At 39.8% G+C, this 17,265-nt stretch overlaps 1 protein-coding gene across 1 annotated transcript; it reads left to right on the forward strand.

Annotated features, from left to right (window-relative positions):
• The first annotated feature begins 10,769 nt into the window (after positions 1–10,769).
• LOC134601947 (olfactory receptor 11L1-like) lies at positions 10,770–11,591 on the forward strand. The gene has a single exon (XM_063446453.1). The coding sequence runs from the start codon at positions 10,770–10,772 to the stop codon at positions 11,589–11,591; it is 822 nt and encodes a 273-aa protein (XP_063302523.1).
• Positions 11,592–17,265: the final 5,674 nt, after the last annotated feature.

The following is a 17,265-nucleotide window of genomic DNA, read 5'->3' on the forward strand; positions in this document are numbered from 1 at the left end:
AACTCAATCTCTCTAAAACTGAGCTCCTAGTCTTTCCTCCTCCTAATACTGATCCTCCTCTTTTGCTCTCTCTTCATATTAGTGGTATCCACATAAGTCCATCCTTGCAAGCGCGTTGTCTTGGCGTCATACTTGATTCGGGCCTCACCTTTGAGCCTCACATCCAGTATGTTGCCAAATCCTGTAGATTCCATCTTAAAAACTTTTTCCCCTCTGTCAGTCCTTACATTGGCTTCCTGTATCCTATAGGAGTCAATTGAAGATTATGCTAGCATTAGTGTACTTATAATCTTAATTTTAATAATGACAGGAGGCGAGTATTTTGCATTACTCTCTTTACTAAACTCCACAGCAATAAAGAAAGTGAAAAACATTTAAACCAATCAAAATGCAAACAGGGAGTATATTATCCCAGTAAACAGGCTCCTCCTCCTCTTTCCGAAGCGACATCGGAACATGGAAGAAGGTTAGCAATAAAAGTCTGTAGCAAACATCAACGGTGGTATCTAACTGGAATGATGAACGTCTTGGCTTGAGTCGGAGCAGGCACTAACGGATGATCATCCGATAGAAGTCTTGGTCTTTATATGAAGAACCGTAATCCTATGGTTATGCCGTAGAAGTTGCAAGTTGTTACGAAATTAAACTGAAAAGAGAATATGAGAAGGTTAGGCACCGGTCTTGAAACTGTTTGTAATATTGGCATTGATCCATCGGATAACATTGAAACAGTATATATTACGTATTCAGAGTATAATCTAACAGCAGTTCGATAACATGTTGGTTCAGGGAGATAGAAAAGGAAGAAAGGAGAAAAGTTGTAAAACGTATGAATAGAGTAGTTCCCCTCCTCTCTGGGTGGGAAGGGTGGGAAAATACTCGCCTCCTGTCATTATTAAAATTAAGATTATAAGTACACTAACGCTAGCATAATCTTCAATTTTACCACATTACAGGAGGCTGTATAAGAGACATGGCCGCACCGGAGTTCGATCGGAAATAGAAGGTGCGGAACGTAGATTCTCTAGACCAATCTGCGGAGCGTAGGATATCCGCTAGGGAGGCACCCGCCATGAAGGCTGAGGATGCCGCTGCTCCGCGTAAGGAGTGGGCCGCGAACGTAGTGTCCACGCCAGCTAGCAATAGCAACCAGCGAACCCACCTCGCTAGGGTGGTCGTTGTGATGGGGACATGTGGTCTAACGTATGATACTAGGAGTTGACCTGAGGGTGTAGACCAAATAGGTAAGGTAGTTTCCACATACTGTCATAGAGTAGAGACGACGCAGAGTTGTGGATTGGTGGGGAAGAATGGGTAGAACACACTGATGTGGAGTCCGTCTTCGTGCGACGAGATATCCGGAATGTTACTCCTTCAGGGGAGATTGAAAACGCGTCTATGTCCAGCACCCGAATGTCTGACACTCGGCGGAAGGAGACCAGGCAAAGCAAGACCGTGAGTTTTGCTGAGAGTTGCCAGAGAGAGAGTCTGTCGTTAGTTGGCCAGTCTCTCAGGAATCGGAGGATTACTTCTACGTCCCAGAGTCATGAGTATTTCGGCCTGGGGGGCATTGTAATCGAATGCCCCTCAGAAGTCGACACACCAGCGGGTCCTTACCAACCGGGATCCCTAGTATGGGGACATGAGCCGCTGAAATAGCTGAACGAATTACGTTAAGTGATCTATAAGACCGATCTAATGAGAGTAGGTTGGATAGGAAATTCAAAATGGCTGGAATAGAGGCCGTAAATGGATCGAGGTTCCGTTCCAAACACCAAGTGGACCAGGAGTTCCTTAGCAGCCTGCGATAGTTCGCCGACTTGCCAGGAGCCCCTGAAAGTGTCCAAGCCACCAGATGGAGATGATTGTCTAGGATGAGTGGGTGACGGTTGCCTTTTGGATCTGTGAGAATGTACTGATGATGAGGTAGTAGAAGGGGATCATTGCATGATAGAGCTAGGAGGTCCGGGAACCATGGTTGTCCTCTTCATAGCGGAGTGATGAGCACTAGAGAGGTCTGTTGATTTTTTTTAGGTAGTGTATGGTCCTCGCTATCATGGCGAAAGGAGGGAAGGCGTAGGCTCCCGTGATCGGCCATGGCTTTAGGAATGTGTCCACTGCTGTGCTCTCCGGGCCCGGGAGCCAGCTGAAGTATAGTGTCGTTTGTCTGTTGTTGCGGGACGCAAATAGATCCAGGTGAAGTGGCCATCGACGTTCCGCAATGTGGTTGAAGATTTGTGGATCCAGTTTCCAGTCGCTGGTGTCCCGCCAGTGATGTGAGAACCAGTCTGCCGTGAGGTTTGTCTCTCCTGGGAGGTATTCCGCTGCGAGGGAGATGTTGTGGGGTAGGCATAAATCGAAGATCTCTTTCTTTATTTCAGACAGGAGACGGGAACGGGCTCCGCCTAGGCGGTTGATGTAGCGGACTGTGGAGATGTTGTCCATCCTGAGGAGCATGCAGCAATCCGACTTGTCCTTCACTAGGCTGCGAATAGTGAATGACCCGGCTATGAGTTCTAGGCAGTTTATATGTATGTTGAGGTCCTGGGATGTCCAGGCGCCTCCTGTTGATGTATTTTCGCTCATCGCGCCCCATCCCCAGAGGCTGACGTCTGATTCTAATATCAAATCGGGTGTCTTTCCGAAGATGGCACGGCCGTTCCATGCCTCCATGCTGTCTAGCCACCATCTGAGTTTGTCTCTGACTTCTTCTGTTCTCGGGACTGGCTGATCGTATGAGGATTTTTTCCTGAGGAAGGAAGCTTTGAGGCGCTGCATCGCCCTGTAGTGGAGTGGACCGGGGAATATAACTTGTATGGAAGCAGAGAGAAGTCCCACTATGCGGGCGAGGGCGCAGAGTGGAATGGTGTGGCAGCGGATGGCTCTGCGTAATTCCTTGCGGATGGCTGAGATTTTTGATGTCAGTAGCCGTAGAGTGCTGGAGGTGGAATCTATCTCGAATCACAGAAATTGTACTATTTGTGATGGGGAGATATCCGATTTTTGAAAGTTCACTATGAAGCCCAGGGATGACAGGAGATCCGTGGTATAGCGTGTGTGTCGTATCAGCCTGGATCTGTCTGAGTAGAACAGCAGGAGGTCGTCCAGGTATATAATGCAACGAATTCCTTGCACTCGAAGATGTGCGACCACGGGCTTCAGCAGTTTGGTGAAGCACCATGGGGCCAAACTGAGGTCGAAGGGGGGGCACGTGAATTGCCAAGGAAGGCCTTGCCAGTGGAATCGTAGGTATTGTCTGCAGGATTGGTGGATGGGTACTGATAGGTATGCATCCTTGAGGTCTAGTCTCATGAACCAATCCTTGTCTTGTAAGAGGTCTCGTAGAAGATGTATGCCTTCCATCTTGAAGTGTTTGTAAGTGACGTATTCGTTGAGTTGTCGTAGGTTTATGACGGGTCGTAAATCTCTCGTTTTCTTCTTTACTAAGAAGATGTTGCTGAAGAAACCTCAAGGGTCAGAGGCGGGTTCGATCGCACCTTTTGAGTATAGGGTTTGAAGTTCGTCGTTGATGAGAGAGATGTCTATCCTTGAGCAGTTGATGGGACATGGTAGTTCTGTCTGTCGTGGTTAGTCTACGAAGTCTATGACGTAGCCTTGTACTGTCTGTAGGATCCATGCGTCCGTGGAGATGGAAGTCCATTTCTGGAAGAAAAGAGATATGCGACCTGCTGTACGCATTGGAAGGGAAAAAATAGTGAAATGGTTGCTTACCTGAGGAGAAACGTGCTCTGCCTCGGGTGCTTGGTCCGCGACCTCTGTCTGCGCCTCGAGTGTAGGAGGATGGTCGGTATCCCACCTCTGGGTAAAAAGGTTGGGGTCTCGTAGAGCGGGGGCCTGATGGCCAGAAGCGGCTGGCAGCACAGCCCCTATGGCGGCCAGCCCGTCCAAAAACACCCCTGGAGGGGTTTTGTCTAAAAACTCTTCGCATAGATGTCTGAGCCTTGTTTAAGGATGTGAAGACGTTTACATGTCTGCTCAAATCTTTAAGGAAAGGGTCTCCAAAAAGCTTGCCCTGTGCCAGAGGACCTAGTTCTTTGGTGCCCAACTCCACAAACTTCCCGTCAATGCGGAGAAGTGCTGCTTTACGTCGCTCGGATGATAAGGCGACATTGGCATTACCCACAAAACAAAAGTATATTTGTGCCCATTCCCGAACATCATGCGCCCATTCGCGCACCATAGTAGCGTCGAATTGATCGGCTTTGGCTAGGGCATCGTCGACCAAGTACATAATTCTGGATAGTGGTCCCACTGAATCCAGAAGTTTATCCTGTACCCCTCTAAACCCTTTCTCCACTCCTTTGCGTTGGTCACGGCCACCTCGTGACATAAAGGTGGTCATCACCTGGTCGAATTCTGGAGTTTCCGCAACGTGGTCAGGTAGAAAAGGTCGTGGGCATTCCGACCTCAAGCGGTTGCGGACTGTCTTGTCCATGGATTTTCTTAACCAGAGGTGCATGAACCTCGCTAGGTGGTCGGGTTGTGTCCAGTCGCTTGAGCGTGGGTATCTTATCTTTCTTGGGTCAAAAAGTTTTTGTCCCAGCGGGTCGAAGATGGTGTCTTCGTCTTCCTGCGGGGTTTCCACGTTGTCTGGTTCTTGGGGTTCTCACATGAACGTGTGTTGTGGAAAGAAGGATTGGGATCCGGAGTCTGAGCGCCAAGCATCCTCGTTGGAGTCTGACTCGTCCGCTTGCCATTCATGGTCATGGATTTAGCTTGAGACTCTTCTTCCTCCGAAGAGTACTCGTTTTGCGGGTTCAGGGTGGTGGCTGTAGCGGGTTTAGTGCGTTTAGCGGGGTTTTTGCCTGTGTTAGGGTTTTGGTGACCCTTTTTGCCTTTCCAATGGCGTTTGCTCGTGAGGGTTTCATGTCGGGATGGGTGGGTTTTTGATGGTTTCCTCTTGTCTGGGCCAGAGGCCATCATTTTGGAGAGAACTTTCTCCATGGAGGCGGATACGGCCTCGTTTACCATGTTTTGGAGCTCTGTTGTGTGAGAGGTCTCCATAATGCCTGAATATGTGTTTGGCACAGGGCGTATGTGATAGAGGTCAGTATGCTGTATTCAGACAGTAATAAGCTGTATTAGTATCGTTATGCGGACCCCAGCAGGGTGCAATAACGTGTGATTGTTGTGCAGAGTACAAATTACCCCAGCAGGGTTAGTAGATGTATATGATACCCTGGTGGGTATAGTCGTGGTATGATAGTACCAAGGACCCCAGCAGGGTTTTAAAAGGTATAATAATGGTTGGAGGAGAACCAAATAACCCCAGCAGGGTTTGTAATTAAATGATACCCCAGCAGGGTATAGGTAGTGGTATGTAGGAGAAGGTTATACCTTCAGCAGGGTCTGTGACCAAGGTGAGATGTGGCATAAACACCCCAGCAGGGTATACAGTGCCAATGGTGTTATTAGTAATCAATAGCCCCAGCAGGGCAGGATAAAAAAACACTTGTTGAGATTTGAATTCTGGGCCTCACCCAGGGTTATAGAGGTGGCCACAAAGCGACCTCCTTAGCAGCACAGTTTAGGGGCAGCACCCCATGCAGGCACAGGTTAACCACCTTATGTGCCTTTAACAGCTTTTAAGCTTAACTGACCTCTGTCTTGTAGGGAGGTTATTTCGTTGTTATACTGTCCTGTGTGTGTCCCTCGCTGCACTCGCGGCACTTCCAAGATGGCGGCCGTAATGTCGCGAGATGCGGGATTAAAGATGGCCGTCATTAGTGTAGCCGCAGCTGGCGCAAAGCCGCGGCAAAAATAAGTGAGAGGGAGCCGTCGGAGACGGTGAAGCAGGGTATAAAAACTGAGGGACCTGCTATAAAACTCGGGACCGCCCGAGGGCGGAAAAACGAGCGGGAATAGAGGGAAAAACGAATGAGAGGTTGTTGGGACTAGGGAGAAATTCACCCTAACAGTCCCAGCAAGGGAGAAAAGTAGTGAAGCAAAGTACAGGAGGAAATAGAAATCATAAGAAAAAAACATATATAAGGTAGTAATATCAATACAATAACGTTTATATTAGGTAGTAATAAGGGGAAGAGCCAAAAACTCTGACCTGTCTGCGATGGAGCAGTAAAGAAAGAGGAGGAGGAGCCTATTTACTGGGATAATATACTCCCTGTTTGCATTTTGATTGGTTTAAATGTTTTTCCCTTTCTTTACTGCTGTGGAGTTTAGTAAAGAGAGTAATTCAAAATAGGAAGCCTCCTGACATGTGGTAAAATTTAAAGTGCTAACCCATACCTATAAAGCACTGAACAATTCTAGCCCTTCACAGATCCATAGGTATGCCCTTTCCCGGTCTCTCTGCTCTTCCCGTGACCTTCTCCTGTCTGCTGCTCGCACCCGTACGGCCAACTCACGCTTGCAGGACTTCTCAAGAGCGGCTCCCTTCCTATGGAATAGCCTGCCTACCGCCATCAGACTCTTCCCTAATCTTCAATCATTTAAGAAGTGCCTTAAAATATCAATAGGAATATACTTAAAATATATCTTTCTCGGGGTGTGGCTACAACGTGAATGACGCCGGTCGCAGACTAGGAGAGCTCCGACAGTGGCGGCAAAACAAAGTGTGATTCCACACATAATTTATGCGGGGAAAGCTCACCCGACACAAGAGTACCAGCATCAACACGATGGCAAGCAAAGCACCATTCCCTACGAATGAGGGTTCCCGTCTCGCCTCATCATTCATAAAAACGGCATGGACAGAATAGTAATCACACCCAAAGATGGACATAAACTCCTGGCACAGTAGAACATACACCTGGCACCAGAGGAACTTACTGTAAGAAGCCCAGTAGGGTCACCACTGCATCTCGTTGGGGACTGGCAAAAAGTCAATGTGGCGAAATAACAGCCAACAGAACACTACCAGCTAACCCACATACAATAAGTATGCATGGGATAGCCGATCTCCTCGTGAGGTGTTGTACCTGATATCATAATGTTTCAGGAGAGGTACCAAAGGGGATATATTATGTTATTATGTATTGTACCCCCTCTTACCTTCCCTATGGTTTCTAAAGGTTTACAGGAAGTAAGTATGTTGGGGGGGGGAGGGAGGACACACATTTAAGATACTAAGTTGGAAGGACAAAACAAAAAGTAAAAAAAACAAAAAGTCAAAAAAGGGAAAAAAAGGGAAAAAAGGGAAAAATAAACAAAAAGGTAAAAAGAAACCAAAAAATACAATATAGCAATATAGCCTTGACAATATCCGCAGATCACTGTGCTTGCATACTAGCTCAAAATGTCTAAGATCACTGCTGTTCCCCACCATGATAGCATCAATATCAGCATGGGACGGTTTGCTACAAGCTCGGACGAGCACCACAAAATATCATAAATTGAGTCCTATAGGGGCACTATCCACGGTTTCTCCATGGCTCTCTTTAACCCCTTGAGGACGCAGGACGGTTCAGGACCGTCATCGGCATTTTTGCGTTGCCGACCGACGACGGTCCTGAACCGTCCTAAATTTAAAATGTACTTACCCGATCGCCGTCGTTCCCCCGGCGGCGATCGGCGGTGCTCCCGGTGTGGGGAGACTGCCTGCAGCCCAGACAGTCTCCCCATGGCGGTTTAGGACCCCTGGGGCCATGTGATCGCCCAACAGGGCGACCACATGGTCACAATAGGTGTCCTAGTCTCTGCCTGCAGGGGGACTGTCTGTGCTGACAGGCAGTCTCCCTGCCAGTGTAAAATCATAAAAAAAATTAAAGTGAAAGGTAATAAAAAAAAAATATTATTATATATGTGTATATATATATGATATATAGACATATATTATACCTATATAATATATGTCTATATATCATATATATAATGTCATGCTAAGTGTATTTTTATATTAATATGTACATATATTAATATAAAAATACACTTATAATTAATTTGCACACGTATATATATAATATATATAATAACTATATATATTGTATATATATATTATTATAAAATACGAATAATAAATAATTTAAATTAAATTAAAAAAATTAAAAATAATAATAAAAAATTGAAAAAAAATTATATATCTATACGAAATTTTATTCTAACTGTATTTTGATATTAATATATATATATTTATATCAAAATACACTTAGAATGAAATTGTATATATATCTATGTATTTTTAAATAAATAAAAAGAATGCGAACTATTCATATGTCGATATACAAAATTACATAAATAATTATATAAATATACACGTAGACTTCAAATATATAAATATGCATATATATTTAAATTCTACGTGCGTATTTAGGTAATATTTTTACATAATTAAGTTATTTTATTGATTGCAATTTAAGGGACCTGCCTGCCAACCCAGGCCGAAAGACCAGAGAATTTAATTTGCTATCACTGTATTTTACCCTGTAACGTTCTACGACACCCTAAAACATGTACATGGGGGGTACTGTTTTACTCGGGAGACTTCGCTGAACACAAATATTAGTGATTCAAAACAGTAAAACATATCACAGCGATGATATTGTCAGTGAAAGTGACTTTTTTTGCATTTTTCACACACAAACAGCACTTTTACTGATGATATAATTGTTGTGATACATTTTCCAGTTTTGAAACACTAATATTTGTGTTCAGCAAAGTCTCCTGAGTAGAACAGGACCCCCCATGTACAGGTTTTATAGCCTTTTTGAAAGTTACAGGGTCAAATATATAGGTCAAATATTTTTACATTGAAAATGGCCAGGTTGGTTACGTTGCCTTTGAGAGCGTATGGTAGCCCAGGAATGAGAATTACCCCCATGATGGCATACCATTTGCAAAAGAAGACAACCCAAGGTATTGCAAATGGGGTAAGTCCAGTCGTTTTTAGTAACCACTTAGTCACAAACACTGGCCAAAATTAGCGTTCAATTTAGTTTTTTACACACAAACAAATATGAACGCTAACTTTGGCCAGTGTTTGCGACTAAGTGGCTACTAAAAAAGTCTGGACATACCCCATATTGAATACCCTGGGTTGTCTACTTTTAAAAAAATATGTACATGTGGGGTGTTATTTAGCAATTTATGACAGATAACAGTGTTACAATGTCACTATTGATACATTTTAAAAATGTATGTTTTGAAACCGCAATATCCTACTTGTACTTATAGCACTATAACATGCAAAAAAAAAGCAAAAAGCATGTAAACACTGGGTATTTTTGAACTCAGGACAACATTTTGAATCTATTTAGCAGTTTTTTTCATTCGCTTTTGTAGATGAGTAAAAGATTTTTCACATAAAATTCAAAAAACGTGTATTTTTTTCAATTTTTCATCATATTTTTTCATTTTTTTTAAATTAAATTAGATGAGATTATATAAATAATGGTATGTAAAGAAAGCCCCTTTTGTCCTGAAAAAAACAATATATAATTTGTATGGGAACAGTAAATGAGAGAGCGGAAAATTACAGCTAAACACAAACACCACAAAAGTGTCAAAAAGATGCCTGGTCGCAAATGTACAACATCGCAAAAAAAGTCCAGTCCTTAAGGGGTTAAAGCAGTGGAGGGCACATGGAATTACCGGCATATCTCAATTTATATCAGGTGGCTCGGTGATACCATTTGCAGAACTGCAACAGGCTTATAGCCTGCCCTCCAAATTCACATTTTTGTACCTGCAAATCAAAAGTGTCCTTATGGACCATGTAGATTACACTACAGTAGATGAGACAAGGGAGGCCATGGGAGTTAATAACTTAATTGCCACAAGCTGGGACAAACCCCTAAAACCTAAACTCCTATCACTTTGCTACAAATCGCACTTTGACAACCCTGTCACAATTCAACCTACATTTATGGCTCAATAGCAAGGGAAGACTGGGCACAGAATTTTGATGGGCCAATGGATCAGGAGGCTAAATGCCCTCAAAGGCATGACCACCTGTTTCTTCTTCCATGTTCGCATGTTACGCGTGGGAACAGCCAGAGGATTGCTTTTGGGGCACCTCAGGCCTACCTGTATCGTTTAAGCGCACTTCAAAAATAAAGAATTAAAATATATCTCATATGAATTTATAGAGGTGCCAATAATTGTGTTGTATATATTTTTAACAGTGGGTTTTTTCCGCAAAACCTATTTTGTGTTTGCAATTGTATGATGCCCACAAAAGCAGAATATTCTTGTGTATTTTTGAACAAAAGATAAAAAAGTTAAACAAAAAAGATAATTTATCACAGTCGTATTTGATAATGTTTACCAAAGTGTCAATATTGGAAGGTACTGTAAACATGGTTATCTTATCATTGTAGATATGTATGTTATGGAGGATTTTTTTTTATTTACACAAGTTAAATGATTGCAGGAGTTGAGACAATTTGTCTTTGAATATATTATATCACTACAATGTTTTATACCACAGGGTTACTACAGGGTATGGTTCAGGTACCCAGACCACTTTGAGATGAAGTGATCTTTGTGCCTATAGTGTCCCTTCAACAAAGCAATGCAGTCTAAGTAATACATTGCAATTATATTCAATTGCAATAACTTATAAGTACAACTATAAATCAGCAAACTATTTATAATTTAATACTCTTGTATAGTATCATTTTCCGATTTAATGTATATAAAGAAATACTATTTTGGTATCTAATGATGATGTCCTTCATCAGATGAATTCAACACATAACCAATCAACTATTCCAGAACTTTTCCTCTCGGGGTTCCAGCTTCTGCACATATCCAGAATAATTTTCATCTTTTCACTTCCTTTGGTCTACATTATGACTTTAACTGGAAACCTTCTGATAATAATTCTGGTTTTAGCGACTCAATATCTTCGTTCTCCAATGTATTTATTCCTCATACAGTTGTCTTCCTGTGACATAATTCTCTCTACATCAATTATTCCTACATTGCTTCATGTCACCTTAAAAAATGGTATCCCCATGTCAGTTAGTCAATGCATTGCTCAGTTCAATTTCTTCTGTTTCCCATCAGTTACAGAATGTCTTCTTCTCACCATGATGTCCTATGATAGATACGTGGCTGTCTGTAAACCATTGCATTATGTAACGATAATGAATTTCCAATTTTGTCTCAGTCTCGGGGTCTTGTCCTGGATATTGGGTTTTCTTCTTGCACTGATTTTTTCTATCTTATTAAGTAATTTAACTTTCTGTAATGCAAAGTATATTGATCATTTCTTCTGTGATTTAGTTCCTCTTGTTCAACTTTCATGCTCTGATACTACAGTTTTACAGACTGTGTTATTTTCAATTGCTTTTCCAGAAACTGTAATTGAAACTGTGTTTATCATTTCTACATATGTTTGTATCTTTCTCGCTATTCATAGAATATCATCCACCACTGGGAGACAGAAAGCCTTCTCCACATGCAGCTCCCACCTTGCTGTTGTTTGCACGTATTACGGGACTCTTATTGCCATTTACGTATTTCCATCAGGAGAACAATCATCTGAAATTAATAAGATTGTATCCCTTATGTACACAGTTGTGACTCCTTTGTTAAATCCAGTAATATACAGTCTGAGAAACCAAGAAATTAAGGCAGCCGTTATAAAAGTCTTTAGGAATATTATATAAATGTGTTATATGTATGTGTTATATTTAGGAAGTAATATAAAGTTGTGGGCTGACTGGAATGTCAGCCCACTAAATGTACTAAAACGGAAAACACATTTTTAATAAATATAAAATAAATAATAATAAATTAAATGATTATTGACAGCTAAAAGAGCAAGATATTAAAAAAAGATAATAGTCAGTTAAAGAGCTATTATAGGGATATAATAGCAGCAAAGAAAGAGGAATTGGGAGCAGCCTGATGACAGTTTATAATACTGTGATGCATGCTGATTGGTTAAACTTTTTTACACTGATTGTTAACTTTCTTTGCTGCTGGGAGTTACAGTAAAGAAAGATAAGCCTCCTTATATGAAGCCTCCTGTCCTGCCATAAAATTCTAAAGTGCTCTCCACTTCATTCCACTGTTCCCTCTCCTGCCATTATCAATTCTTCCATCTCTTATCTTCTTTTATTTGTTAACCATTCTTTAACCATTTCTGGAGTTTTAAATGTATGCCTTTTCTCCTCATCTTGTATAATTAAGCTCACTGGGTATCCCCATTTGTACTGTATTTCTTATTGTATAGTAAGGAAGCATATGTCTTCCTTAATTGTCTTGTCTGAAAAGACAAATCTGGGAATACCAGGATCTTTGTCTTTTTTGTTTTAGATGTTTTTAAATTTATTTATTTTATATGCCTGGAAAAGGACCATCACATCCCGTGGAGTTGATTCTGGAATAGATTTTGGTCTGAATATGACATTGATCAATTATTGTTTCCTTGTTTGTTACTTTTAGCCCTAAAGATTTTAAAAATTCCAGCAAAAAAAATTCCAATTTGTCCTGTGATATTGTTTCTGGGTTGTTCCGTTTTCATAAATTTTGCCATCTAGTTCTTTCTTCAATTTCCGTTATCTTTTCCTCTAATAAAGGCATTTTTTCTTTAAAATTTTGACGTAATTCTTGATTTATTTTTTCCTTTTGAGTAGTTTAATCTATTTTTTTTCTTCTAGGTTCTGAACTTTATTTTCCAATGAAGATATACTTTCTTTTTTCTTTGTAATGTTGCTGAATTTCTGTTTTTATTTGGCAAATTAATTGAGCTAGACTCTTCCGAAACAATTGTATTAAGCCTTTCTTCGGTAACTTGTAGTTGAGAATCTTCTGCTGCTGAATGTATCATGGAGTTTAATTTATATCCGTTATAAAGACTAAGATATGTAACAGGGTTGATGTTCCAGGAGGGATAAGCCAAATGGCTAATGATTTAGGTAAACTAGAAAAATGTATATATGCAAATACAATCTATAAAACAGTATAACACAAGAGATGGTGTAGAACGTTTAAAACACCATAAAGTGCACAGATATATAATGCACTCACAGGATGGAGTTAAATTGCAGACAGAAAAAGGTTTCTTTAAAATTCAATGAAGGTCAAAATCTTCTTTTAAACCTTAAATATAAAGGAGAGACACAAGGACATAGTGCACCAATCTGACAGATGACAAAATAATTTATTCAAGTTTCCACTCACAAGATATGAAGTAAAATGCCAGCATGTCACAAATCTCAGAGAAGTTCAGCTCCAAAGGCGACCTCCTGGATGAGCAGATTGGATGCAGCAGTCAAAATAAATAAAAATAAAATTAAAAATAAAAAAATAATAATAACACATACATATAAACAAAAAAATAATAATAAAACATAAAAGATAAAAAACAATCAAATAATCCTTTTAAGCCTTAGTCTCTTCACCCAACGCGTTTCGTCCTGAAAAAGGACTTCCTCAGGGGCAAAATCAAATGTGTTCTATCTTCTCCTCCGTCTGCTTTTTAAATGATGAAAAGGTACGGGTAAATTCCCGCCATAAACGGACGCCAATCCTGTCGGATCTCCGATATCTGTGCTCGTTGATTAACCACTTCCGGGTTCGAAGCCTCGTTTTCATGTTTGCGTTCCAGCGGTGAAAGAGTTCCGGTATTGTGTGGAACGCACATATGCGTTCCACATAAAAAAAACGATCGAAAAGAGTCCCAGTCCATGAGGGCATAATAAAACAAAAAATGCAAAATGGCAAATGATTAGAAAATAATAAAAGAACTCACAGACAATCTTGTTACAATACTTAAAAAAGCTATGATAATACAATGACATTACTAAAATATATAGGATAAAAGAACCCATAGAACTCATTGTGCAAAAATCCTAAAACACCTTTAGTGAACAAGCAAAAAGACAAAAGATATAGATAAATAAACAGACCCCAAAAGACAAAAAATTGATACGGACATGAAATCTAGAATGAAAAAATAAATAAAATAAAATAAAATATCTATAAAAAGGGGAAGTAATAAAAATAAATAATAAAAATTAAATAAAAATAAAGAATAAACACGAAAATAAATAAATAAATATAATATAATTAAGATAAAAATAAATAATAATAAATAAAAAATATAAAAATAAATAAAAATAAAAATAAAATAAAAAATAAATAAAAATAAATATAAAATTAAATAAATAAAAATGAAAATTCTTTTGAACAAAAAACTTCTACAAAAAACACACCATATCAATGTTAAGTCCAGAGGGGCTGAAAGTTTTTAAATTAAAAATCCAAAACCCTTCCCTTTGTCTCAGTTTCCTAATCACATCACCACCTCTGTCATCTAGGGTGACTTTCTCTATACCCGTACATAAAAAAGTCTCGAGGTTAAAATGTGGGCAATTGTTGCAGTGAATGGGCACAGAATGGGTGGTTACATTTCTCTTTATATTATTGCAGTGTTCCATAAATCTAGTTTTTAACGCTCTGCTGGTCCTCCCCACATACTGAATCCCACAGCCACAGGTTAAAAGATAGACTACATTAGTTGTATTACAACCAATGTAGTCTCTGATTGTAAAAGATTCACCTGTTTTAAAGCTAATAAAGTGCTGTGTTTTTTTTGGTAAAAACCTACAACCTTTACATCTCCCACATTTATAAAAACCTTTTAAAATTGGAATGCCATTTTTTTCTTTAATCCTAAAGGTACTTGGGGCCAGATGATTTTTAAGATTCTTACTTTTTTAAAAAATCATTCTAGGTACTGGTGGGGTTTGTTTTTTTAAAAATTCATCTGCAAGTAAAAGGGGCCAATGTTTTTTTTAGAATTTTTTGGATCTTAAAAGCGTGAGCATTATATTGTGTTACAAAGGAAAGAGTAAAATCATCGTTTGTATTATTTTTGTTTTTATTAATGAGAAGATCATTTCTATTGATATTCTTACACCTGAAAATTTCCTTATTTAAAAATTCTGGTGAATACTCCTTTTCCAATTTTCCCTTTAAAATTTTCAATTGGTCTAAAAAACTTTTTTCTTCAATTTCTTCTTATTCTTGTTTCTTCAATTTCTTCTTATTCTTGTGAATTGGATTCTGGGTACCCCCCGAAGCCAATTTGGATGATGTGCACTGTTAATATTAATAAAAGAGTTAGAATCAGTGGTCTTAAAAAAGGTTTTTGTCTTAATTGTTGAATTTTCAATATAAATTGTTAAATCTAAAAAGGTGATACTTGAAGAGTCAAACTGCGGGGTAAAAACTAATGATTGATTGTTCCTATTTACAAATTTAAACAATTCTTGTAATGAGCTCAAAGGGCCTTTCCAAATTATTAAAATGTCGTCTATGTATCTCCGCCATAGTACCAAGTTTGCGCCGAAAGGATTGTTGTTCCAAATGTTCGAAGTTTCCCAACTATCCATAAATATATTCGCATAACTCGGCGCGAACTTGGTCCCCATGGCGGTGCCTTTAACCTGTAAGTAAAAATTACCATTAAAACTAAAAAAATTGTGAGTTAAAATAAAATGAATGCTTTCCAAAATAAATTGTCTGTGGAGGGAGGATACTTAGGTATCCTTGTCCAAAGCACACTTTACAGCCTCTAGGCCAAGGGAATGGTCAATGATCGTATATAAAGAAGTGACATCCAAGGTTGCCCATATGAAGTCCCCACTCCATTCGATGCAATCCAGTTCTTGGATAAGGTGTTTCGTATCCTTAAGATAGGATTTTGCACCTTGAGCATATTTTTGGAGGGAAGAATCCACATATTCGGACAACCTGGAAGTCAATGAATCAACTCCACTTATGATGGGGCGTCCCGGGGGCTGCAAAGTGGATTTGTGAACCTTGGGCAAGAAATAAAAAGTGGGGATCCTGGGGAATTCTAGATACAAAAATAGAAATAATTTATCGTCCAGGAAATTAATACTCCTATAATGGGAGAAAAATTCCTTTAATTTCTTATTAAAATCTATATTGGATTTCCAGGAGTTTAACATAAACCTTGTGCTCGGCAGTAGGGACGAGATATCATGATATTTCTTGGACCACAGTATATCCGCCAGAGAGTGGATGTTACCGCAGGATTGTTCTAGTTTGAGCCATATTGGAATGGTTTTCCTAGTCATAATGTCCAGGCATTGTGCCAGCGTAGAAGCTTTGTAATAATTGCCAATATTAGGGATGCTTAGACCTCCTTGGTGGATGGGACGCCGCAGAGAGTGAAATGTGACTCTTGGAGGTTTCCTTTTCCAGATATGTGCGTTTATTGCAGATTGGAATTTTGTGAGAAGTGAATTTGGGAGGGCAATGGGCAGTGTTCTGAATAAGTAAAGTATATGAGGTATCGCCATCATTTTTACAGAATTAATCCTTCCTATCCAAGAGGTATTTAGTTTATCCCACGAATCCAGTTGATTGGAGATTTTAGATAGGACTGCTTCGTGGTTTTCTTTTATGGTTTGTGCTTTAGATTGGGTAAGTTTTATACCCAGATATGTAATGGATGTTTTACACCAATCGAAGAGGAATTGTAACTTCAGAGAATCCATAGTGTGGGAGTTCATGTTTAAAGGAAGTATTTGAGTTTTGTTAACGTTATTTTTGTAAAAAGAAACGCTGCCATATGAGCCTAGAACTTTTAAAAGATGGGGTATAGAAGGAGTCGGATTCCCCAGGAAGAGAATGATATCATCCGCGAAGACAGCAAGCTTTTTCTCTCCTGTGGGGGTGATCAGTCCCGGGAGTAAGGGGTCTTTTTTAATTGAACGAATGAGTGGTTCTAAGCAAAGAATAAATATCAAGGGGGATAGGGGACACCTTGCCTCGAACCATTAGATATATTAAAGCTAGTGGATGCGAAGCCTGTGTTAATAACTTTCGCCGAGGGTGAGGAGTAGAGAGCCAATATGCTTGTAATAAAGTGGTCTGAAAATCCAAAGGCTTTTAGGGTGGCCTTCATGTAACCCCAATTGAGATGATCAAAGGCCTTTTCGGCGTCAAGAGCCATTAGGATCCCGGATTGTCGTTGGCGAGTAGCCCAATCAATTAAATCCATGCAGAATCTAGTGTTGTCTCCCACTTGTTTGCCGGGCACGAAGTCAGCCTGTTCTTCGGATACTAAATTAGGCAACATAAATTTCAATCTGTTAGCTATGAGTTTTGCATATAATTTCGCATCAGCGTTAAGTAATGATATTGGTCGTAAGTTGCTACAGGATGTGGGTGGTTTGTTCAGTTTGGGCAGAGTGATAATGTATGCTTCCAACATTTCTTTCGGGAAGCTGCCTTCTTCTTTTATAGTGTTAAAAAGTTTTGCAATGTGTGGGGTTAATTGGGGTTCCATTTTAATGTAGT

The sequence above is a fragment of the Pelobates fuscus genome, chromosome 3 (genome assembly GCF_036172605.1).
Source record: "Pelobates fuscus isolate aPelFus1 chromosome 3, aPelFus1.pri, whole genome shotgun sequence".
In the NCBI taxonomy this organism is placed as follows: Eukaryota; Metazoa; Chordata; class Amphibia; order Anura; family Pelobatidae; genus Pelobates; species Pelobates fuscus.